Source organism: Paramisgurnus dabryanus, chromosome 11 (assembly GCF_030506205.2).
Source record: "Paramisgurnus dabryanus chromosome 11, PD_genome_1.1, whole genome shotgun sequence".
Lineage (NCBI taxonomy): Eukaryota > Metazoa > Chordata > Actinopteri > Cypriniformes > Cobitidae > Paramisgurnus > Paramisgurnus dabryanus.
In genome coordinates, this window is record NC_133347.1 from 3,113,977 (window position 1) to 3,140,337 (window position 26,361).

The following is a 26,361-nucleotide window of genomic DNA, read 5'->3' on the forward strand; positions in this document are numbered from 1 at the left end:
AAACGCCTGACTGTATTTACAAACACAGCTGAAAATTGTTTGCTCCTGAATCCTGGACATGTGTGCTTCAGATGGATGACGGGAGCTTCGAATGAAGTCATGTGTTGAGATGAACTACTGTGTGCTGGGTAGGGTTAGGAATCGAATTTTAATTCCAATGCTGGAATCGGATTCATAAGAAAGGAATCAGATCCTTAACAGTTCCGGACCTCACGGTCACATCATTTTCACGTCATCTGCACAGTGCACAGAACCGTCCGCTTGAATACTGAAAGTCAGTTTGCACGATGGACCATGGTGGAAGGTGCTCTAAACTGTGGCTAAATTTTAGAAAAAGACAAAGCTTTAAGTGTTGTTATTGTGACAAACTATTATGTTGCAAGGTTGGTGTCACCAGCAATCTGCGGTTGGTCCCTTTTATGGTACCCTCTTTGTTGCGTTGCGCATCCTGAGTGCCGACTATGCCGAGTGCTCTTTATTAGTCGGCACATGCTACATGTGAGACCCCTTCTCCATCCCTTCGAAAAGAAGGTTTAAAAGTTTTGCAGCTCCTAAAAATAATTTTATGTAGCTTCCTTTTTTGTGTTCAGCTGTAAGGAATGACACAAAATAAGTATTTTTGATCTATAAAGACTTGAATTTTATTGTGTTTCACCGCTTTGGAAGAGAAACTAAGAATCGTTAGAAATCGAACCTGATAAGCGGAGTCAGATTTGGAATCAGAATCAATAAATTCGAAACAATGCCCAACCGTAGTGCTGGGTCATGTGACTCTCAAGGCTCTGATTGGGTATAATTATACGTACACACACAGAACACACACACACACACACACACACACACACACACACACACACACACACACACACACACACACACACACACACACAGAAACACACTGTATAACCTTTATCCTATTCTACATATGGGGTAATTGTAGCCATCTTTGCATATTAATCTGAAATACAAGAATGTATTTAAGCAGGTGCTCATGTATATCTCAATGTTGTGTTAGCAGTACAAAAGGTCACCGGTTTGAACCCAAGGAACCCACATACTGAATATCCAAAGTCGAGAGAAACATAAAAAAAAACATAAATTTTAAACCCATACTTTATCAATTCAGTACACCAGGGGTGTCCAAAGTCGGTCCTGGAGGGCCTGTGTTCCGCAGAGTTTAGCTAAAACTTCCCTCAACACACCTGCCTCAAAGTATCTAGTCTGCCTAGCAAGCTTGATTAGCTGGATCAGGTGTGTTTGATTAGGGTTGGAATAAAACTCTGCAGAGACACCGGCCCTCCAGGAGCAGGATTGGACACCCCTGCAGTACACCATCCCTATAATCGAGAAGATGTTTGTCTGTGATTGTATTGGTGTGACGCGAGTTGTATTAATGTGTTACAGGTGAGCCGTCTGTCAGTGGAAAGCTGTTCTCAGTACAGCACCTGTAGGACGTGTCTGGGCTCCGGGGATCCTCACTGTGGCTGGTGTGTCCTGCATAACAAGTGAGTCAATGTCATTTTACTTACACAGATACCACCCTTTGTCTTTAAGGGCGCACTCACATTATCCAAACCAAACCGCGCTCGGGCGCGTTTGACCCCCAAAGCCTGGTTTGTTTGACTAGTGTGATCGCTTCGTTCCGCGCCCGGGCGCGGATTGTTTAATCGCGCCGCGGCCGGGTTGCAGAGGTGGGCCGGAGCGCGGTTCACTTGGGCTCAGGCGCGGAAGGCTGTGGTGTGAGCGCAATCGCGCCTGAGCGCGATTCAAAAGGTGAAGACGTCAGTTGCGCGACCACTCACCTTCATCTGCCTCCGTAAAAACCTTTTGACGCGCGCTGCGGGGTTACGTGAATGTCCGAGCTGCGCACGTGACAGATCAACTAAGCAATATGATGACATGTGAGAGGGCTGTCTGTAATCGCGCACCAAACGACTCCGAATAAAAAACACAGACTTATCATTACGGTGGGTTCCAGTGTTAAGAGAGCGCTTTACTTCCTGCTTTTTCAAAACAATCGCATCTTAATGACGAAAGCGCGCCCGGACTCGGATCGATAAGAAGTACAGTGTGAGTGCGTGCACCTGGGGGAGTAGGGAGGGGTGGCAATCGTGCCCAGGCATGGTTTGGTTTGGTTGGGATAATGTGAGTGCGCCCTAAATGTGCTTCAATAGGAGTGGAAGGATTTTTGTGACAACACTGTTAAATTGAAAGTGTAGTGAATTTTACACTTAACCTTTTATATGTGTTTATGTATATGCCGTGTCTAAAGTGCAGTCCTTAACTTGTTAAACTTGTTAAAAATAAACAAAAATCAATTATTGAGCATGAACATAAAAAAATATTGTTGAAAACGTACCTTACCCTAATGCAATTCACAACGGTAAGCTTATAACTAAATTGGTACATTTTCTTAAGAAAATATGAGTGGTGCTTACCATGTCAAAACTAATGTTACAAAGTATTACGTTGATGCTAACAAATTAAGCACGATGTTAGCCTGGTATTTCTAATATGTTTCATCTGGTTGCTAGGGTGTTTCACCTGGTTACTAGGTGTGCTAGGATGAGATGGCAATGGCAAAACTCGGGCTACAAAATATTCAGTGATGCTAACACGTTTAGCACGATGTTAGCTAGATTTAGCTGGCATTTTTAAGGTGTTTCAGCTGGTTGCTAGGGGTGTTTGGACCAGACGGCATTGGCAAAACTCGGGCTACCTATTACGTTGATGCTAACACGTTTAGCACGATACTCGCCCACTTAACTGGTATTTCTAAGGTGTTTCAGCTGGTTGGTAGGTGTGTTAAGACCAGACAGCAATAAAGATTTATAATTTGAGCTTCTTGAGTTGGATTTTGTGGGAAATGTCTGTTGATTCTCAACAAAATTTAAGATAATAGTAAAGGTTTTTATCAAAAAGGGAACCTAACTGCTAGGTCATAAATGAACCTGTGTTGAGTTGTTTGAACCTGAAATGCTGGGGTTTTGTCGTTAATTTAACCCAACAGTTGGGTTTGTCGCTTTGTGACCCGGTCATGGCTCTTGAAAATTTTCTAGCGTGTATTGTGGGAAGATTGCTGTTCAAAGCATTTCAGTGATACTGTGTACAGTTATGTACAGACAAATGAAACGTAAAAACTAGTTTTAGCATTATAGTATTAATGCTGTGATATCTTAACCTAAAGCTTTTATAAACTGGAGCGGTATGATGAAAGATGCAGGTGTTCAATAAAATTATGAACAACTGTAGGCTGTTTCTGGTATAGTGAGATGGATTTCATTTGAAGTGCGTGTTCATATATCAGCTATTTTCCAGCCGCTTCAAACTTGTCTAATGCAATCAGATTTTCAAAACTATCCATTTTACAGTCATGCGTATTTCACTATGACGAATATTTGTAAGACCTAAACGCCTTGATCTGCTTTCATTAGAATCAAAGCTGTACTTTAACGTTCCTATGAAAACATGCTCCGCATTCCATCATTAACTTTTCAAGACACCTCTGAGAATTCTGGAGCCCAGCCAGCCAATCGAAACGCTGCGTCGCCAGTGGCTGCCATTTCGACTACCTCATGCAGGACTTGGCAGGTGACAGCTTTCCCCACATGTTTGCTTCTCGTTTCTTTCCTCCGGTTGATCCCCAGGCAGCAGCTGGTCATGGGGGCCGGGGACGGCCGTCAGGGGAAACAGGAAGGCGTCTGGCTATTGCTGGCTTACCGCCACCCCGCGTTGCCTATCGCCTGTCATCAGAATGCTGGTTTCTCTCCTATAATGGATGAACTCTAGAAGAAACCCCGATAGAGAGTGGGCTGTGTTCAGTCAGAGCCGGAGAGGAAGAACATGTGTGATCGCAGAACATGCTGCTTAATTTATGGAGTGTTTGCTGGAATGAAATGGAAAAGGTTTTGACTTAAGTGTGTGTGCGGATCGGGGGGCGGCCGCTCGGCCTTCGTTCGAGTTTGGGAATTTGACAGAAATAAAAAAGCTGTACAGATTTCGCAGATGAAAAGACAAATCAGTGTCTTAAGGCGAGAGGGACCGTGTGGCTTTGGTTTCCGTCGTGTTACACAAATTGAAACCAGAGTCGACAATCGTAGCGTTTCCGAACGGTTTGACAGCGGCGTATAGTTTGAGATAAAGTTATGCAGAAGTAAATGATGGCACAGCTTTGTTCTGCATGCATGTGCGGCTGTAAAGACCATTGTTGAGTTTTATGAGTCAGAAAAAACTCATCGCCATACCTTCAGCCAGATACAAATCTTTAATTTAGATGTAAATCTGAGATAGATGGAATAATTAGCGCGCACGCGTTGGAAAATGACATTTGTTTGCATATTAATAGCATATCCCCAGACTTTACATGACCTTGTGACAGCCGCTGCACGTCGCAATTAGCAACAGATCAAGCTTAGCATCGAATTTAATGGCCATTGTGTTCACCGTGTGTGAACCTGGGATCCCGCCACAGTTTTTTTTTAAGAGGGTGCATGAGCTTCGACCCTAACTGTGTCACTCGTTGCACGGGCGGGTGTGTTCGTGTGTTGGTTTATTTTTATCCCGGTTCAGATGACAGGTGAAAATCTGCGATCGGGGAGAGTATAGACGTGTGATGATACATTCATCAGCGAGCAGGCCGGTCACATGCTGTCTGCTGTTCAGCTTTGTGTCATTCGGACCGTTGAGACCGGCGGCGAGCTGATGGAAACTGTTTGCTTTGACAGTGAAAAGACGACCTTGAGACAAACCGGCACAGAAGTGACTCCGCTGTTATGGTCCGCCCAGCCCGTTTTATTAAAGTAAAGCTCAGAGTATTTGAGCGTATCAACTTGAGGGTTCATATTACATAGTGAATTTTTAACTCCCAGGGCTTAACTGTACAAAAGTCACCTTTTATGAGCTCCTATTTTAATATAATAAAGTAAAATATGGAACACAAAAATGGCTTGTGCATTGTTGCATTAGCAGCATAATTACAGGTTCAGAGATGGCAGGGCGTACGAGCGAGGTTTCTATGTAAAATAATTTAGCAATCCTAAGTGACCTATTAATGCCGCTCATTCACAGACATTAAAAAGTGCTGTTTATTATTAAGGCCACTGCTTTGTGTTGGCTTTGAATAGACAGTTTTAAATCTAACTACTGTAGCTTTCAGATTGAATGAAATTGCATGGATGTACTTTTGCTATTTAGTAAACTACTTTATTTGCAAAAAAAAATGCAAATGTGAGTGTTGCTTTTACTCAAGAAAAAAATGGTCTCGGTCTCAACTGTCTTCGGTCTTGTCTTGGTCTCAGACTTTGGGTCGTGTTTTTTTTTTTTTTTTGACCACAGCTGCGGGAATTACATTAAATAGCTGGTGCATTGTCTGATTTATGTCCTAATATCATAAATAAAACTTCTGGCTTTAAAAACAATCATTGACTTATTTCTTATTTGATTTCTTTTGTTACTGTAGTGCCAGTAGGAGATGAATGAAGGATTGTCCAAAAAGAAATCTGTCAACAACATTAAAAAAAAACAAATATAAGTAAAAAAAACAATATAAGTAAAATAGTTTTAGCATATAATATGATGAGAGTCGGATCATAATGTTTAGTCTCACATATGGCTTTTAATGGAGGGTTTGTAGAGCACATTTCTAAATCGTTTTTAATAATTTCCCCCATTTTCAGAAACACGTCAGTCTTTGTGTACTAAAATGCATGAATCAATTCTTTGAGGAAATACTTAATTTCTTTTGTAGTTCCCTTTCCAGAAATTGTTTCCTGTTGTAAGGCGATAAAGCTTTATTCTGATTACTTTTGCCTCACTTAGTGGTTTCCAATTACAGGCAGTATTATCAGGTTAAAATTCTGGTGAGAATGAAATTGGATATAGTGTAAGTCTACAGATGAATGAGTTCAAACAGACTGTTTTACTGCTTTGTGTGTTATTGAAGAAAAGTTTGAAGTGGTGAAATGAAATAGACATAAACCAGCCATCCCACAATGCATTGCTCGAAATGTAAAGTACTTTGTATGCTAACCATCATCCATGTTTTGCTCTGGTTTGCTCTTTTTGTGCATTTGTTTCTCTTCAAACAGCACATACAATTTCAAGATTGTTACAGATTATATAATTGCTCTCTGATCATCACTTGTTTAATACTTAGTGTTAGACACAAAAACAACTTTTGCACCAGTTGCATTTTTATTTTTAAATGTGTAAAATTTATTGTGCACTATTTTGAATGTTTTATTCCCTTTTTTCATTGTTTGTCATTTTAATAAAAGCATTTTAATGATGCACATCTCTCCCATCTTAACAATGTCTTTTTAATTACTGGATCAAATGCTTTCAGGCTTTTATGTTTGTTTTTTTACAGCTTCATAAATTAAGACCAAGCCTGTGTTGTATTTTGTCTATTATTTTCTTATCAGCACACATAATGTAGAATAGTAACTGGCACGCCCATGGTTTTGTTCAGTGGTTATTATGCTCCTTTGTTGACAAGACGTTACCTTGTTCAATAATAATTATATTTGGACACGTACACACACATCTCAGTTTCTCCTATCGCGGTGATGCCGTTCTGCGCCTTGTGTTTTTGCCGTGATATAAAGCCGTTCGGCATCTGTGTCAAGCAGATGTTCGGGTTATATTTCATCCTGACCCTGCTTATCGTCATAAATTAAGCTTTTTATCGAATTGTTTCCAGTCCCGTTCTTTGTAGCAAAATCCTGCCTGCTGATACAATTATTTATGTCAGTGCTTTAGGAAGCATTGGTGACATCGGTGAGGCGTGTACAATGTGTGGCCCAATTTTGGAAAACACACGTGTACTCCTCTATTTATGAATCCTTTTATTTTCCACATTTTTGTTTGCCATGCTTTCTTTTTAGGGAAGGGCACAGAGCATGAGGGAAAGCTTTTCACGAACAACCCTTGCCAATTGCATACTCCTTTTTGGCTACGGAGGGTTAAGGGGGGCAGCACTGACCCGCATCTCTTTTTTTGTCTCGGCTTTGTGTTGAACTCTCTGAAGGGTCTTTAGCCTCCAGCCGCTGACGTGACCGAGCCGAAGGAAGAGAACGAAAGAGGGTCCAAGTGGAAGAAGCAGGTGGGAGGGTGGGGGCAAAAGAAAAAAGCGAAAGTGTACCTCTGGAAATGGTTTGTGTCCATGGCAACGAGGCGAAGCTGGAAGATGGATTTCCAAATCAGCCCCATTTGGTGAAGCTTGTATTGTATTACTGTTCCTGCAGAGGAGCTCCTGTGGATTTTGGAAAATTAGGTAGTGCTGTGTTGGGTAAAAGGACTGTGGTTAAAAGCTTTAGTGGGGCTGTTATTGTTCGGCTACGGTCGGTCTAATCGTATTTCTTTATCTGATGCGATGGATCCGACATGCTGGAGTTTGGTTTCTCTGTCTGTTAAGGCGGATTCGAGCGTATGGGTTTCAATAAATGCTTGTTAGCAGACCGTTCATTAATGTTTATTCGTGGTTCTGTTTTTTTTATGACTCGGCTTTCACCAGTTGAACTCACTGACTGGAACCGGCATGCTAATGGTGACTTTGGCTTGTGTTAATTATGCCAGTGAATTGGATGCTTCTACGGATAGCACACCTGTTGCCAAGATGTCTACATGATTGATGTGTGCATTTTCATAAGAAAGATGCCGTTTTCAGTGTTTGCTCATCTGCAATACTTTGCTGAAATGGGCAGATGTTAACATTTTTGGAACATTTAATATTTAGTTTCTTTATTATTTAGCACTTTTGCATGATGTTTATTAGATGTTATCATGAAGCTTAAAATAATGCAGACCTTAAAATGTCCATATTAAGTCAAATATTGACGGTTCCTATGTTGGGTTTGCATTAAAAATAGCTTGTTGGTTTAACTTAAAGGGACACTCCACTTTTTTTTTTGAAAATATGCTTACTTTCCAGCTCCATTTTGGAATCCTTGAGCCGATTTCCGGGTCTGGGGGTATCACTTTTAGCATAGCAAAATCCATATAATCTCAAACATAACCAAACATAACCAAAGAGTTTCGATATTCTTTCTTTTTAAAACTTGACTCTTCTGTAGTTACATCGTGTACTAAGAGCGACGGAAAATTAAAAGTTGCATTTTTTTTAGGCTGATATGGCTAGGACTATACTCTTATTCTGGCGTAATAATCAAGAACTTTGCTGCCGTTCGATGGCGCTGCAGGAGTCGCAATGATATTACGCACTGCCCCGAAAATAGTCCCCTTGGTAACTTTCGAAAGCAGGGGACTACAGCATAATACAAGTATTACACCTATATCCATATAATTGAATTTATTTATCTTATTTTGTTAAATTTTTTGTGTTGAGCCAACTAACTTTACTGGCATTTGTTGGACAATTTGTAAAAAAATTATATTTCTTTATTTTTTACTATAATAAATTATGCTAACAGGAAGCACCAGTGAGTTTGATGCATGAGTATTTGCACATGATTTACTCATCAAGTAAAGCGGCATGCATGCCAAAATGGTATGAACATGCTCATCCGTGAACCTAAATGAAACACTCACACTTAACCACTTTATGGTAACCCCCCCAAAAAACTTATATACATAACAGAAGGGACTTTTAATATTACAGAATAACCAACAATAAAATGTCCCCATAACTTGCATCTTGCTTAAAAACACAGTTTAGTACTTAATTTAACATTCGCTGTCTTCATTTGTAATGAGGGCAAAGCATGCTGGGAACTCAATCATCAGCATAGTTTCTGTTAGTCAACGAAAATGATTGATTGTTGTCCCAACACAAATGAATTAAGTAAATTAAGTAACTTGTCTAAATTAAGTAAAATGAGCAAGCAGTTAAGCTTCTTAACTTTTTGAAGTAAAGAAAAGATTATGCATTGCAATTGTGTTTGAACCAAAAACTAAAACAAATGTGTACACTGCAAAAAATGATTTTCAAGAAAAAAAAATCTTAGTATTTTTGTCTTGTTTTCAGTAAAAAAAAAGGCTTAAATTAAGATGCTTTTTCTTGATGAGCAAAACAACCCACGAAAATAAGTCTAATTTTTAGACCCAAAAAATCTAATTTAAGTGATTTTGTGCATAAAACAAGCAAAAAAATCTGCCAATGGGGTAAGCATTTTTTTCTTGAATTTAGTGTTTAAGAAAAATATTCAAGATTTTTGGCTTACCCCATTGGCAGATTTTTTTTTTTTTTTTGCTTGCTTTTCTCATCAAGAAAAAGCATCTTAATTTAAGAATTTTTAGATATTTTTACTGAAAACAATACAAAAATACTAAGAATGTTTTCCTTGTGCAGTCATTATATCTATTTGATACATAAACTTTTTATTCATTATCATATATATGTGTTTATAAAGTCTTTCAATATGCAATACATATGAAATGTCATTCACAGTTGGATATTAGAATGACATTTTGCAATTTTTTGGAACATTCATGAATTATAATTTTGTTTCAAATGTGAGGTGCTTGTTAAGTTCAAACTACACTTTGTGTGTCTGTTCAGTGTTTCTGAGCGTTAAAAAGCCAAGTTAAGACATCCAAAGTGAAGAAAAACAGTCTTGAAGTCTGTAAAACCGTAAAGGTCGTGCAGCAGACAGACGTTCTGAAGAAAAACAGTGGTCTTGTCAATAGTTTTCTTTCAAACAGGTGGATGGAGGAGGATGGTTCCTCTATTGTTTCTTTCGCTAATCAAAGTCAAAGAGACAATTGACCCAGACTGTCCGAGCACTCGGTCTTTTACGTATATCAATTAATGCACAACATCGATTTTCTGGCTCCGTCTTTTACCCCCTCACTCAATTTCAACAATCTGTCCGCCCAATTGCATCTGAACGCCACTGTCTGAGTTCTCCATTATGAAAAAGCTCTGGAGTTTTTCAAGGTTTTTATTCTTTTCATTGCCCCAGTTCATCATTTACACAAGGTTCAGTGTGACCTTAAAGCTATATTTCTTGAACTGGAAAGAAGAGATGAGAATTCAGTCCTGGAATTATTCTTACAAGGACACCAAATATGGACTCTTAATAGATTTCTTGGAAATTGGACTGGCTAAGCTGAGTCTGTGAGTGTGGAGCTCTCATCTGGGCAGAAATGAGTCCCTTTACACAGATTTAGTTGTGTAACTGCTCCACAACCTAGTTCAGATGTAGAGACTGGGAGCAGAAGGGTTGTAAAAGACTGAATTGAAGGAAGCCGGACTCATTTACATTATGCATTTGGCAGACGCTTTGTTTTCAAGTGACTTACAATGCATGATTCAAGGTATATCATTTTTCAGTATGTGTGGGATCGAACCCATAACCTTATGCACTGCTAATGCAATAGTGCTACACCTAACTCCAGGTGAAGGAATACAGTAATCTTTTGCATTCTTTACCTATAAAAATCTTTGAACTTTAGTTTTCTAACAGTAAATGCATATTTCACTTGAATTTCAGTCATTTCCATAAACGGATTTAAAGAGCACCTATTATACGATTCACGATTTTACATTTCCTTTGGTGTGTAAGTGTGTATTAGTTCATGTTAATGATATGCAAAAGGTACAAACCCCAAAGTAAATGATAAGGCGAGTTATCGTTTCCAACTATAATCTTTTTTTGTTGGACTACAACAAACACACAGATTGTAGCCAACAGTTTACTTCCTGGGATTGGTGATGTAGTAAAGACCGACATTATCATAATTCATCCCGCTTTGACTCACAACCTGTAAGTTAACTCCTGTTAGCATTGCATTGTGAGCGAATCTTTCAAACATAGCTAGGAGCGTCACATTTTCATCTGACGTCATTGTATTTTTTATCTGTTTGTATTGTATGGGCAACAGCAGTTTCTTCAAAATATGTATCTATGTATAAATATTTGTTTATACACTACTGTTTAGAATTTCTGTTTATTTATATTATTTTCATATTTTATTTATAATAATAGTAAACTCAAAAACACCATGATACCCCACAAATGTAACTACAGGAAAATTGTCGCAAGCATCCAGAACTCATCAAAACTTTGTCATATTTGAGCATCTTCATTGTGATCTCCCTTTGCCTAGAATTAGCTAAGTTGTACTCTGGTTAATTTATTAAAGGGATAGTTCACCCAAAAATGAAAACTATGATCAAGCTATTACAGAGCTATATAAATTTATTTGTTCTGATGAACACGAAGAAATATATTTACACTGCGAATCTTGATGCCTAATTCGGATTTGTTGCCTTTATCCGTTTTTTTTTTACAACCTGCTTACATCATCTTTTATAAGCGGCTTGTATCCGATATCAGCATTTAACCTTAACACTTAACAAAACAATTCAAGGTAGACATACTAAGCCGATAGAGCTTAAACCACAAAAGGAAGAAAAAAGTCACGATATGCAATGCACAAACAAAACAGATTACAGAGCTTTATTTCTGTAGAAGACATAAAACTTCAACATTACGTCCTCCAATGCACTACTAGGAGTCATGTGATCACAGGTGATATCCAACTGAGTTAATGTCATTTGCCAGCTTCGCATTTCCAATGATACACAACATGTCCGCTTACATTGCAGACGTGAATGCATGTATCCGATTTTTTCCATATATGAATGAGGCCTGAAACTGATCAGAGAATATCGAAATATATGCGTTTATACCTGCTTACACGTCCGTAGGTTATATCCGATCTGATATCAGTCGTAATTGAGTCACTTCAAACATGCAATGTAAATGCGGCCTGTGAGCCATGTTTGTACTCAAACTGTTTTGGAGCACCATTGACTTCCATAGTATTTATCTTTCCTACTATGGAAGTTAATGGTGCTCCTGTTTCCAGCTTGATTCCAAATATCTGCCTTTGTATTGAGAAGAACAAATAAATTAATACAGGTTTGAAGGTGAGTAAATGATGACAGGATTTTCATTTTTGGGTAAAATATCCCTTCATGCAGCTACACCCTGAGTTGCTCTTAAAACTTTATTTCTATTCTGGGCTCTATTGACTGCTTTTTTATTATTCACTCCAAGTCATCCATTTAAAAATTTGATATTATTTTAGTTTTCTAATAAAATAAATAAAATATATATTTTAACATTAACATTCTATACTATTGTCCTAAAATTAAAATAATTTTTAAAATCATGAAAAACATTTCAGTCAAGTGTTCTTGTTTTTTTTTAATACGGTTTCTAACATACTGTAGTTTAAAAAAAATCCCATGCATGTTTGGATGCATGTAAATGGAGACATAATTGTAATTTTCGTCTGAACTCTTCTTTAACAGCCCAGTAGGGTGTATTTTATTGGTCCGATCCTGGTAAGGAATGAGCCACAGACTATCAGCACGCCTTAAGCAACACTCCCTTCTTATTGTGGCAGGTAGATTGTTTCTGTGAAATGTACTGCGAGTCTCGAGTACTTACATTGAGCATTGTTTCACTTCTGTATGTTTCCTGTCACAGGCAATTTACAGCCCTCGTTGACTTCCTGTCCCAGATTCTGTGTTGTGTTGACTTAAATCAATACGTCCTTAGCGGAAACAGGCCGACACCGGGCCGCGGCGATGTTGAATTGTTGTCACCGGTGTGTTTACGTCATAGTCTGTAGTTAAGACCACCTTACCTGGGTTAGTGGCAACGTATCATAAATCACATTAGTTCCAGTTCACCGAGAAGACAAGAGCGGTTTAATTGGACAAAATCTCATTTCGCAAACGGAGGAAAGGGGAGAAAAACAATGGTGTAAAAGGTGGCAGAGAGTCCTTGAAGGTGCATGTACCGAGAGAGATCTTGTCTTTTTCTGTCTGTTTAATTAAGACTGCTCCATTTTTTTTGTCCTTTAGATATATGGGCATAATTAAGGCAAAACAAATCATTACTGCTGTGGTGAATAATGGCTCCTTGGGTATCGACTGAACTTTCTTCATTTAACAGACAGACGGGCGCGCTGAAGGTAAAAACGCAGCGTCTCGCTGTCACTGATGGAAAATAATGCAGTCGCAGACATCATGATAAATTAGGTGCCTGAGCTTTTGGCAAATATTTAGCTTGCCCGCACGTACCCAATTTTGAGGCGTGAGGTGTTTGATGTAATCCGCTCGTGCATTTACAGGCTCGTTCTATCTCTCTTCTGTGTACGTTTTTCATTAGGCTCTCCGGAGAGGCCTTAAAATTAAACCGCATTTAATTTACTGAACCTCGTTACGCATCATCAGCTTATACTGTGCTATTCACGTCTAACAGTTATCAACAATAGCCGCATTTAAGACCGACGTCGCAAAATATAAATTTACTCTCTGCGACGATAACAAGGAATATGTATACGTGTCACGGCCGGGAGCGCAAATGTAGTTGCTGTCGTTATGAAAGATGATCTAGTTCAACCGTGGGTCGGGTTCTGAATAACGCTTTGCGTGCATTAGTGATGCTTGGTAGGCATCCTCTGCTTCGGGTTTAATTCAACAACGGGCAACTTTTAACGTTTTTAAATAGCAGTATTCATATCTGGAGCCTTTCCTCCAGAAACCAGGTCTTAGGAGCTGGTATTATGGGGGCATAATACTGTATAATGTTCGTCCCCACCACAATTGGGATAATTAGTGTGTCCCTACAATTTATCAAATTGTTTGTAGTAAGTGTAATTTAAATGATGCAGTAATTGTTTTGAACTGTATCATTTTTGGATAATGAATTAAAACAACAAAAGGTATGCATTGATTTATATTCTATTGTTTTTTATTATTACATACAAAACAAAAAAAAATTATATTCAGAAAAAATTAATTGTAAGTGTTGCCTCATTGAAAAACAGCTTTAAATCATTTAACCTCTAAAAATAAATACATACTTTTTTTTAAAAACTTTGTTCCCCTTCGAGGGAACTCGCGCTGTGTCACCATAAAGATGCTTTTAGGATTGCTTCAGGTGTGAGTGCGTCTGAATGTGTATATTAAATTCAACAAATTATGGGGCATGACGTCACCGGTCAGTCTAAAAGGTGACCTGAAAAACGCCCTCACTATCTGAAATATTGTCGAAGACGGCTTACAGGTATGCAGGAAGTATGGCAAGGGAGATGCAGCGTCTCGTTCCCTTCTTAGGGAACAAGGGTTACATACGTAAACCGAGACATTTTAACTCTAACTTGTGATTGTTTGAAGTCTTCCTGTCTTGTGTTTGTGATGCATCTTGCTCCTATTTTTTTATAACACTTCTTATTAATTTGTCACAGTCATGCGTAAATGACATAAAGCAGTTGTGTCCACCCAAACTTATCATCAGTGACATGGCCAAATATCTGCATGGATAGCATCAGAAGATGTAACTGCATTTGTTGAAGGGAATTCTGGGTATTTTGGCATGCATTGGTTGAAGTGAACAGGGAAAATCTTGCTCACTGAAGCTTGAAGGAGATGGGATGTCGCTTTCGCCTCTTATCAGCCGAGCACTGCCAACCGTGAGCTATTGTCGAGCCAGGATCTTTCTGTTTACTCATCCGTTTGTTTGTTTGTTTGTTTATTCCTAGGTGCTCCAGAAAGGAAGCGTGTAAGAAGTGGGCGGAGCCTCTGCACTTTAGCTCTGAACTGGAACAATGTGTCGATATCACCGTCACTCCTAATAACATGTCCGTAACCTCGGCTTCGACACAGGTGAATGGCTTTTACTTCCCACTCCGGACGCATAAAAATCCCTGCTCTTGATCACTCACATCTTGCTTTAACTGTGCAATGAATCTTTTGATTGAAAAGAAATCTTGTATGATAATGAATATGAGCATTAAGGGACTTAAATGTTTTAATACTGAACGGTGCAACAAAACGCTTAAAACATAGCTTTTTGCATAAGTCTGATCATGAGATTTTCTAGCACGTCTCACAAAAATCATCTGTGTGCTTGTGTTTGTTTTGTGCTTCAGCTGAGTGTGAAGGTAGCGAACGTCCCGAACCTCTCCACGGGTGTCACGTGTGTGTTTGAAGAGCTGACGGAGAGTCCAGGTGAAGTGTTGGCCAAAGGACATATCCTCTGTATGTCCCCGTCTCTGCGGGACGTCCCATCTGTCACACAGGGTTATGGTAAGAGAGTTTAAAGGCATGACAGTCATGAAATGAGATTTCGAGTGCATTTTATCTCTCTGATGTGATGTATTTTGAATGACATGTATTATGGCATATATAGAATATAAGGAATAATGTAAGATTTTTATCATTTTGGTTTATAAATGCAAGAACAGGAACTTTATGATAGTGAGGGAGCCCTTTCCTAAAATTTATTTCCATATATCCATATTATGTATAAAGGAATGTTTAAACTGTGTTAGACAAACAGTAAGTGTGATATTATAAAGACAGCAAGTTGTTTACAAACTTAAACAATTGGCTACATCAGTAGACTTAATATTTTTGTTTTATTTTCTCTTGAAATTTTCTGGGGACCCCTTAGAACCTTCTGGGAGACCCCAATTAAAAAAAAACCTGGGTTAAGATATTATTGCTCTCAGAAGTGTCTTCTGTCATCGAAATAATGACTTCAGTAAGATTTTAATAAGAATTTGTCTCAAGACAAAACACATTCTTAAAAAAGCGACACATTATCACTTTTAAAGGTGCAGTGTGTAAATTCTTTTAGCGGCATCTAGTGGTGAGGTTGCGAATTGCAACAAACGGCTCAGTCCACTGCTCACCTCTTGCTTTTGAAACACATAAGAGAAACTAAGGCAGACGCCACCGGACAAACATGTCATCGTTGAAGACAACTTAGTAAAAAAGTTTGTCCGTTAAGGTCTTCTGTAGAAACATGGCGGCACAAAATGGCGGCTTCCATGTAAGGGGACCCTCTGTGTATGTAGATAAAACGTCTCATTCTAAGGGGCTGGACACACCAAAACTTTTAAACGCGTCTGAAAACGCCTGGAGAACACCGAATGCCAGCTGTTTTTCAGCTGAGTGCCAGCTTTCTTCAGCTGAGCGCTATGGTAGCTGTGATACTTTAGCTGTGAGCCAGTTGGTTGCTGTGGTAATGTCCCGCCCCTCCTCCACTGTGATTGGGCGGCCGTGTGAGAACTGACATTGACGAGCGGAGCTTTTCTCCCAAAGTTGAATCTCTTTCAACTCTCGACGCTCAGCGCCGAGCGCGGAAAAACCGCCGAGCGCCGGTTTTCAGCGCGGAAAAAACCCGCTAGCTGCTGGCTTATTTGAAAAACGCCGAGCTTCCATTGGAAACAATTGAAAACATGCGCCGGCCGCGGGCGTAAAAGTTTTGGTGTACACAACCCCTAAGGCAATAAACACATAACGGTTCATTATGAAAGGTCTTTATACACTCCTGATAATTTAGTTTTGTATATTATTTTGCCCTTTCTTTCAAGAGATCCTTCTAAAAATTACACACTGCACCTTTAAGTGTTTACGTAAGTCATTGAAGTTGGGATTGGATAAACCAGATGGACAGTTGAACGATTGACACAATAATTCAACGCATTTAAAGGGGACATTTCACAAGACTTTTTTAAGATGTAAAATAATCTTTGCTGTTCCCATATTCAAAGTTTTAGCTTAATATACCATATAGATTGTATTATATTTAAAAGGACACACCCCAAAACGGCACATTTTTGCTCAAATAGCAATTTAAACAAAAATGTGCCGTTTTTGGGTGTGTCCTTTTAAATGCAAATGAGCTGATCTCTGCTCTAAGGGGTTGTGCACACCAAAACTTTTAAACGCGTCTGAAAACGCCTGGAGAACACCGAATGCCAGCTGTTTTTCAGCTGAGTGCCAGCTTTTTCTGATGAGCGCTTTGTTAGCACTGATTATTCAGCTGTGAGCCTGTTGGTTGCTGTGGTAATGTCCCGCCCCTCCTCCAATGTGATTGGACGGCCTTGTGAGAATTGACATTGACGAGCGGAGCTTTTCAATCAAAATTGAATCTCTGAATTGAATCTCTCAAAATTGAATATTTGAAAAACGCTGAGCTTCCATTGGAAACAATTGAAAACATGCGCCAGCAGCGGGCGTAAAAGTTTTGGTGTGCACACCCCCTAAATGGCAGTGCTGTGGTTGGATAGTGCAGTTATTATTATAATTAGATCCCCTTCTGACATCACAAGGGGAGCCAAATTTCAATGAGCTATTTTTTCACATGCTTTGAGAGAAAACTAAGTTTCTGGGTTGATCTGTTTCACATTTTCTAGGTTGATAGAAGCACTGGAGACCCAATTATAGCATTTAAACATGGAAAAAGTCAGATTTTCATGATATGTCCCCTTTAACACATGGTATGCCTATCTCTCACAGCCTCATTCATATTAAATTAAATAAGCAGTCTAGCCTCGCTGAGGTCCAAACGGTGAAGGATTCTTTCTCAGGCTCTTTAGTCTCTGGACAGAATCGAATCTCACTTCAAAAGACTTGAAAAGAGTTGAGTGTATCTGTCTTGGTTCACTGCTAACTGTCTTCACTAATGAGTTCTTCTATCATCATAATGTCATATAACTACCATTATACAGAACTTAAGTCTGGAGTGAGCTTCTCCTGCCGAGTCTCGCTCTCGCTGCTCAATGTTCGTCTTCAATCTGCTTTGAATTTTTCCATCTGTGAACAGTTTTTCGACTTTAGAGCTTCCGATTAGAAGCCATAATTAATTTAACGTGAACAAAAGTGTGTGTTAAAATTTTGCCCTACCTTAACTTGATCTTGTTGAGTTTTCTCATCCACATTTTAAGTTTAGTTTTCATAGACTTTATTTTCGTCACTCACTATATTCATTAGTCAAATTAAACCCTCCGTCTGCTTCAACCGAAGCCTTTAAAAAAAAAAACGGTTCTCTGTAAAGCTGCTTTGAAACAATTTGCGCTTTGGAAATAAATTTTAATTCAATTTGTTTTCCTAATTTTGTCCTGGTGCTTTCGTGATGACTGATAATTACATAAATCTCATCTTCAGAGTCCCTGCTGCTTTAGGAGCTACTTTAATTTCCCGTTACGATTTTTCTCTCTTTTTTTTGAGGTACTCTAAGAATACAAGTACACCGATGGTAACTTTTAGACTCTGGAAGCCCGGTATTCCCATTAATAACAATTATTGCATGTACAAATGGAAATATTATGTCAATTATAGTGAAGTGAGGCCCACAAGTATAATTTGATGGGCAGAGATGTAGTCATTATGGAACGCGAAAGGGTTGCCGAGTTTGAAACGTAAGTGCATTTCTCTCGCAGATGGAAGAAGTGGATAAATGGTCTCGCAATCAAATATATTAGGAAAAATGAACATTACTGAGTATATGTGCGGAGAGGAGGACAATCTCTGCCTTGCCTGCATTACAGCATCAGTGAGATGGGTTCAAACAGCCCTGATCACGCTAATCTCGTTTCTCTTGCATTTTCTCTTTCTTTCACTTCATTACGGTCTTTTTCGTTTCTCTCGCAGGCGATAAACGGGTCGTGAAGCTCTCTCTGAAGTCCAGAGAGACGGGTCTTAAATTCATCACCACCGATTTCATCTTCTACAACTGCAGCGTCTTGCAATCGTAAGTATGACGGTCTGTGAAAATGTATTTGTGGCCTTCTCACAGGGTTCGATTGAAGTGGTTCCTTAAAGATTCCTTTGCAAATTCCATTTAGCCGATTTGTCAGCGTTTTCCCCCTGTCAGCAGTTCTTTGGTCTTAGAACAGCACAATTATTAACTTTAGCCAACTAATAATGATTTTATTGAAGATTCAAGAACTCAAGCCAGCAGATAGAAGTCAGTCCAGAAGTTTGAGTTTTATAAATCCCCTGTCGTTGTTGGATCAGCGCAGCTTCCTTTCCTGTATTTGCTATAAAAATAAAGTTACAAGCCTGAAAAATGCAGGTGTTTAGCTTCAATCGATGTCATTTTTATGATACCATCATGTCACTTCATAGCTGATTAAAAATGTTTTGATGTTTCTTTCCTTTTAAATACTATCCATAAAAGCTCCAACTGAGACTATTGTTTTTACAACGATGGCTGCCAAGTGATCCGTCTTCCATGCATGTCTTTTTTTAAATGCAAATACCAAAATGTTTTGGCAAAAGTTTGTGTTTTTTCAAAGGTTTTAAGGTTTGGCATCAAATTCAGATAAATTTGAGAAATTTGTCAGTAAAAACCCAACAGTATCTGTAAGTCCTGGCCAAAACAGTTTAACTAATCATTACTTTGTCCACACAAACTCGATAACATCTTGCAGACAGTTTTTATGTAATAAAAGTTCTGTCTGTTTCAGTAAATGAGTGGATTTACTCCAGATGTGTTTGTGTGTAATTGCTGTTTGGTTCAGTCGTAAGGTGGCTGGATAATATCACAGCTCAAATGAAGTTTAGGTTATATTTGTTCTTCATCTGTGCAATCTCTGGTAACACTTTACAATAAGATTGTATTTGTTAACAATTAGTTAATGCATTAGAAATGGAAAATGAACAATACTTCTACAGCATTTATTATCTTAGTTCATGTTAATTTACTAATACATTTATAAAATCAAGTGACTGAACTGTTAAGTAAGGGATAATGTAGAGGCAGCCGGTAGTTATTGGGAAATAAGCCCCGACAGTGTGATCAGGACCCGACGCGAAGCGGAGGGTCTTGTATCACACTGAAGGGGCTTATTTCCCAATAACTACCGGCTGCCTCTACATTATCCCGCTTATTACACGGCTACTTGCCACAGAAGAAAAAAAACTGGACATGAATATGAATTTGAAACATTTTATTGGCATATTTGTTTTAAATTAACATTTTTATCCTTCCGCGAAACTTTGCACAGATGCATACAATGATCGTAATACCTTATTAAGATCCTCTGCTTCATACTTGTCTGTCTCCATTTTTTTCTCTTTAACCAGTCTTTGAGAAGTTTTAATGCCTATTCTGTATTTTTTTGTGTGGCTTCGTAGCTGTCATGCTCTATTTTGTCAAGTTCAGTCTCAGTAAGCTCTCTGTGTCTTGTCGTGGTTGTCGAGTGTTTGTCACAAGATGGCGCCAAACAGACAGTAATCTTTATTGATCTTTATTGGCGCGGAGCGATTTTACTCGTGCAAGTAGTTCCGGCTATGCGTTATTATTTTGGAGCGGTTATTATTTGAAAAGAACGAACCTGCAAATGTCTCAACTGACCAATCAGAATCAAGCATTCCAGAGAGCCGTGTAATAACTTTAATTAATGGATCATAAATGACTGCATTGACATTAAAGGATTAGTCAATTTATTTACTCAATTAGATAATTTAATCACCACCATGTCATCCAAAATGTTGATGTCTTTCTTTGTTCAGTCGAGAAAAAAATATGTTTTTTGAGGAAAACATTCCAGGAATTTTCTCATTTTAATGGACTTTAATGGACCCCAACACTTAACAGTTTTAATGCAGCTTGAAATTGCAGTTTCAAAAGACTCTAAACAATCTCAAACGCGTTATAAGGGTCTTATCTAGTGAAAAGATTGTAATTTTTGCAAGAAAAATAAAAATATGCACTTTTAAACTACAACTTTTCGTCTTCCTCCGGTCCTGTGACGCGCCAGTGCGACCTCACGCAATACGTCATCACGTCAAGAGGTCACGGATGACGTATCGAAACTACGCCCCAGTGTTTACAAGTGTGGAGAAAGAGGACCGTTTCGACGTCGTTGTGTAATGATACTAATTAATGTCTTTGTGTCAGTTTATTGTTTAAAATTTTCCGCAAATGTGCATTTCATATATGTAACACGTGACCTTTCCACGTCATTACGCAATTAGGTGAGGTCGCGCTGGGTCGTCACACAGCCGGAGGAAGAAGAGAAGTTGTGGTTTTAAAGTGCATATTTTTATTTTTATAGTCAAAAATGACAATCGTTTCGCTAGATAAGACCCTTATGCCTTGTTTGGGATCGTTTAGAGTCCTTCGAAACGGCAATTTTAAACTGCATTAAAACTATTAAGTGTTGGGGTCCATTGAAGTCCATTAAAATGAGAAAAACCCTGCAATGTTTTCCTCAAAAAACATAATTTCATGGTGGTGAGTAAATTATCTGGATTTTTTTAAGAAAATTGACTAATCCTTTAACTAATATTAACAAGATTGAATGAATGCAGAAAAACTGTACTGTTCGTGTTAGTTAATGCATTTACTAATGCTAACTAATACAACCTTATTGTAAAGCCCAATCCCTTTGGCTCTGAGTACAGTAATCAGTTATAGTTTATGAATAGACAATAGCAATAATATTTTATCTAATACACTGCTCTTTAAGACAAATATATCAGAGATATGTGTCAGTACAGAAAGCTTTATTAGATTTTATGTATTTCTGAAAGTAAAATAGGTAGTTAGTGGAAGTATATTTTATTTATTAATCATTTATGAATTTGGCAGACACTTTAAAGTGACTTACAGTGCATTCAAGCTAAACATTTTCAGTATGTGTGTGTTCCCGAGGAATCGAACACATGGTCTTTACACTGCTAATGCAATCCTCTACGTTACATTTACATTTATGCATTTATCCTAAGCAACTAAATATCCAACTAAATATAAGCAGAGCTAAATATTTTATCCATATGTGTTATTTTACATTTATGTTATTTACTGGAAACAGTTTGTTCAAAGTTAAATGAACATGAAACATTTTCAGTCTTTATCTTTTACAGTAAGTTACTGGCAACCAGCTGCATAATTACAGCAAATTTTTTACACTGAGCTACACAAACAATTACGAGCTTCTGTTTCTGTAATATTTATTTTCATTTTACATTATGCCTTTGGCAGATGCATTTATCCCAAACAACTTAATTCGCATTTCAAAGTATGCATTTTATCATTATTTGTGTTCCCCATGAATCAAACCTACAACCTTTTGCACCACTAATATTTAATAAACCAATGGTCAGACTTATATTTTTGTTAGTCATTTATAAACCGTGATTACAGTGCAGGATTTGCCCGTTCTTACTTTACTCTCTCTCTCTCTATATATATATGTGGTCATTTGCACTTCAATCACTGTTGAGTCAATGTAATGAGTGAAGACAAGTCTTCTCGTCCCCGGGGCCAGGAACCCCCTTGTTTATTACCCTCGGCCACTCCCCCATTGAGCCGGGCCGCTTTACATCACTTAATCCAGTCAGCGAGCACAATCGCGCATTGTTAGCACCTCCTTTGTTTTTCAGACCAATTTCGGCCGTGATTTGCATCAGAGCAGGAGGGAAATGTGAATTAGTTTATCAAAAGAAGCCAAACAAAGCAAACAGGGCAGAAATACGGCGATAATTGGGAAAAAAACAAAGCGAAATAAACAGTTTGCACCTCTGTGATGCGTATTCACGAAAGGTTTTGGAAAATTTGATCGCCTCATTGGCTGTCGTAATACACAGTTCGCACGACACAAGCTCATTCGCACACACTCGACAATCTGCTCTCCTGCCTGTGTGTGTGTGTTAGTACAAGGGCCCGTGCTGATGCACCGAGCCAGGCTCAGCAGTTGCCATGGCAACCTGCATCCGAGCGAGGCCTGCTACCTTGCCAGTGCAACCGGGAACTTGTGCCAGATTTCCTGTTACCACAAAAGCCCTGTGGGAATGTTTAGCCCTGCAATTGTTTTTGCCTCTGGTTCAGCCGGTGAGCAGCACTCACAGTGCTTCCATCTTCATTTCCCATAATTCTTTGGCCTGAAGAACCCCCATCCTCCCGACCCCCTCTCAACCTCATGTTTCCCTGTGGGATAATGGCCACCTGTGAAACAAAGCTGGAGATCTGAGAACGAAGGCAAGGTTTTTTTGCGGCTTGCAACATCTTTTGGAAAGTCGTGGTGCATTTAAGGATATTTGTTATGAAATGGCTTATATAAACCGTCGGAACACAAACGTATTCTGTTTCATCTTCTCGTGCATCTGTTTACGGGGATGTTTGTGTACCAGTCGGTTCTGGCCCCGAATCTGATCATTCATTAAACATGTGACATTGTTTTGTGTTTTAATACTCAACCTAGATATCAGCCCAGTCTCCGATTCCCAGCAAGGGCTTATCAAAAGACAGCTGTGTGCTCTCTGGCTTTTTATTACGGGTTGGGTGGGTTTCAAAGGGGAATAGTTGATCTTGGAGTTAGAATCACAGGGATTTAGAGTTTCAGCTGTAGTTTTGATGAAAGGTTGTTGAGACATTTTTTATTTCCGCTTTAAATAAAAGCATCTGCTTCAATGCTTATGAAAGAAACTTTTTGGAATAACCTTCACAAATAAATCATTAACAGAAAGTCCAGGTATGTAAAATAAATGAATAGTTTACCCAAAAATGGTGTTCACATAGCTCATTAGGTGGAGCATTATGTTAGCCGCACAAAAAGTTATGGCTTCAATCCCAATAAATTAGAGCTGCATGATATTGAAGACAATTCGATATGCAGCCGCTTGCTAAACGGTGCGATACTTTAATGCTTTAAGTTTTGTAAAAACAGTCTGAAAAATAATAAAATATATTTAAGTTATTTAAAGGATTACTCCACTTTCATAAAAAATCCAAATAATTTACTCACCGCCATCATCCAAGATGTTTGTTTTTCTTTATTCAGTCGAGAATATTTTTTTTATTTTGTAGGAAAATATTCCAGGATTTTTCTCCATATAGTGGACTTCAATGGACCACAACGGGTCTAAACGATCCCAACTGAGGCACAAGGGTCTTATCTAGTGAAACTAGGGGTGGGCGATATGACCACAATTTTATATCACAATAGGATTCATTTTATATGATGATAAGATATGCATCATGGTAGAGAGTTTTTTTTATCTTTTAATAAGGTTTTTATGTTATTAAAATATTTAATGCCATAGAAGTTTCATAATTCTCACAAAAAACTTAAAAAGCATAAAAAAGAAGATAAAAACAAACAAAGCTCAAGCTTACTGAAGATAAACAGTCAGTGAGGAAAGAATGATAATAAATAATAATGTACATCTTATTAAAGTTAGAAAAGTGATTTTGTCAAGAGCAGTGAGAGATTTTCACAAAAACATGAGTGACAGACAGGAGCAAAATTAGGCAACTTCTTTTTAAAGACCAAAGTCTGGATCCAATCTACCGTTACACATACGTTTTCTCTTTCAGCTGTTTTCTTTCTCTTAAGATCTAAATGGTTGTGTTTATGAGGATACTGGCAAAGATGGGAATTTTGATGCATATAGGTATTTAAGGGCAATAAAGCAGCAAAAATCTTAATAAGCAGCAGATGCGCAACTTGCGCGCTTCTCTCACACAAAAACAGTGCGTGCATTTAGCACTGTTGATTGTGTTTCAATGGCTTAAAATCACTTGTTTCAAAACTGTGGTGCTTAAATAAATGTAAAAATTTTACGCTTTTGTGACCATGCGCACAGCAATGTGACATGGGCGTGTAACCTTGATAGAGACGACAGTCCAAAATTTTTACCGGTTGACAAATTTCTGCCGGTTTATCTCATCTAACAGTTAATCGCACACCCTTAAGTGAAACGAGACATCTTTGCCCCCCCAAAAAAAATTTTAACCACAACTTCTCATGTTGCACTAGCCATGCGACGTGCCACCACGACCTTACATATTACATGATCAGATGGAAATGTCATGTGTTACATATGTGAAACACACACTTGTGGACCATTTTAGACAATAAATTGACACAAAGACATTAATTACTATCATTCCACATACAACAACATGTAAACGCTCCTCTTTCTCCACACTTGTAAACACGGGAGCAGTAGTTTCGCATACGTCATGCATGACCTTTCGTGGTGGTCATTTAATATGTAAGGTCACTCTGGCGCATCACGGCTAGTGCACGTTGATAAGTTGTGTATTTTTTATTTATTTGTTGAAAAAATATGGTTTCGATAGATAAGACCCTTATGCCTCGGTTGGGATCGTGTAGAGTCCTTTGAAGTTGCATTGAAACTGTAAACTGTTGAGGTCCACTAAAGTTCACTAAATGGAGAAAAATCCTGGAATGTTTTCCTCAAAAAAAACTTAATTTCTTCTCGACTGAACAAAGAAAGACAAAGAACTTGGAGGACATGGGAGTGAGTAATCCTTTAACCAACTTACATGTTTTACATTCTTTCTAGGGGGGAAAAGCATAATTTTTTTTTCATATTTTTTTGCAAACCGTTGTCATATGTGTATTGTGATGTGAACATTTGCTGTATTTTGCTAATTTCGATATCTCTTGCAGCCCTAGATTGACTGCACTGCTTTGGATAAAAGCGTCTGCTAAATGCATAAATATAAATCTTAGTCATTATTTCCTCATGTTGTTCCAAACCCATATAACTTTAATTAAATGCTGAATAGCAGCCAGGAAACGGTTTAAATTCTGTCAATTCAGATTTTTGTAACAACACAAGTGTTATGAATTGATAATAAATTAATTTTCATTTTTTGATAAACCGTTCCTTTAAGAAATCGACCGTAACTCTCTTCACTCATACACAAACTCATGATTTGATGCTGAACTCTCCGGTCCTTCCTTCTCATCCAGCCAGCGATGTTAAAACCCTCACTTCATCAGAGTGTCACCATTTGGCCGTGCTGTGTTTTCAGCCCACGCTCAAATTAAAGCGAGTGAATTGATGGGCCTTAAACTCCTGACACAGCATATTGCATATTTCAGGCAAGACTTGCAGGTCCGTTTGCAGTATTTACAGCACGTTTCGGCGGCCATGGAGACTGCGGCCTCCCTCACCAGATCTAGTTTGCATCTTTACCTCGCAGCGCATTAAAAAGCGCACCCACGCTGCATGCCTCACCAGCTGTAATATTAGATTTAATGCCGCCTTCTAACCGAGTTAAAATGCATCCATACAGCAAAGAAACCGCATTAATGTGTATCAAATGACCCATGATAATCTATACAGTGCTTCTGGAGGTAAATCTCACATATAGTCAAGAAAAGATTGTGTTTTTGTACAAAGTCAAAAGAAATAAGAAAGCATTTTAAAAAGAAAATAAGGCCTTGAAAAATGACTTTAAAAGGATAGTAAAAAATTGGTAACACTCATTATTGTATTTTTATTTTTCTTAAATTCTCAATATGACACTGGCGTTACTTCGACAAGTTTGGTAAGATTCACTGCAACACCGTTTTAACAGATAACCACTGAGATGAAAAGTGGCCTGTATAATTTAGTACCGACCAGGAAGTCTGCAAAGACTCACGGCCAACGTCTCAGATGTTTCAAACGTGACCACCAGACGTTCTTTTCTCCTCCTTCGGGCGTCGCAAGAGAATGAAAGCGATTATAGCGAGCGGTTCACCTTCGGGTCTGGTGTGCCTAGACTGTTGAGTGCTCTCTGAAGGCGATTTAAAGCGTGCCTCTGGAGAGAAAGATGTGATTAG

At 38.5% G+C, this 26,361-nt stretch overlaps 1 protein-coding gene across 1 annotated transcript in view; it reads left to right on the top strand.

The window, feature by feature from the left end:
• The window catches only part of plxna3 (plexin A3), a 181,298-nt gene that overhangs the window by 78,012 nt on the left and 76,925 nt on the right, over nucleotides 1-26,361 (top strand). The window contains 4 exon segments of the mRNA XM_073816195.1: nucleotides 1,405-1,505; nucleotides 14,521-14,644; nucleotides 14,911-15,067; nucleotides 18,422-18,521. Of these exon segments, the coding sequence (XP_073672296.1) occupies nucleotides 1,405-1,505; nucleotides 14,521-14,644; nucleotides 14,911-15,067; nucleotides 18,422-18,521 (482 nt within the window).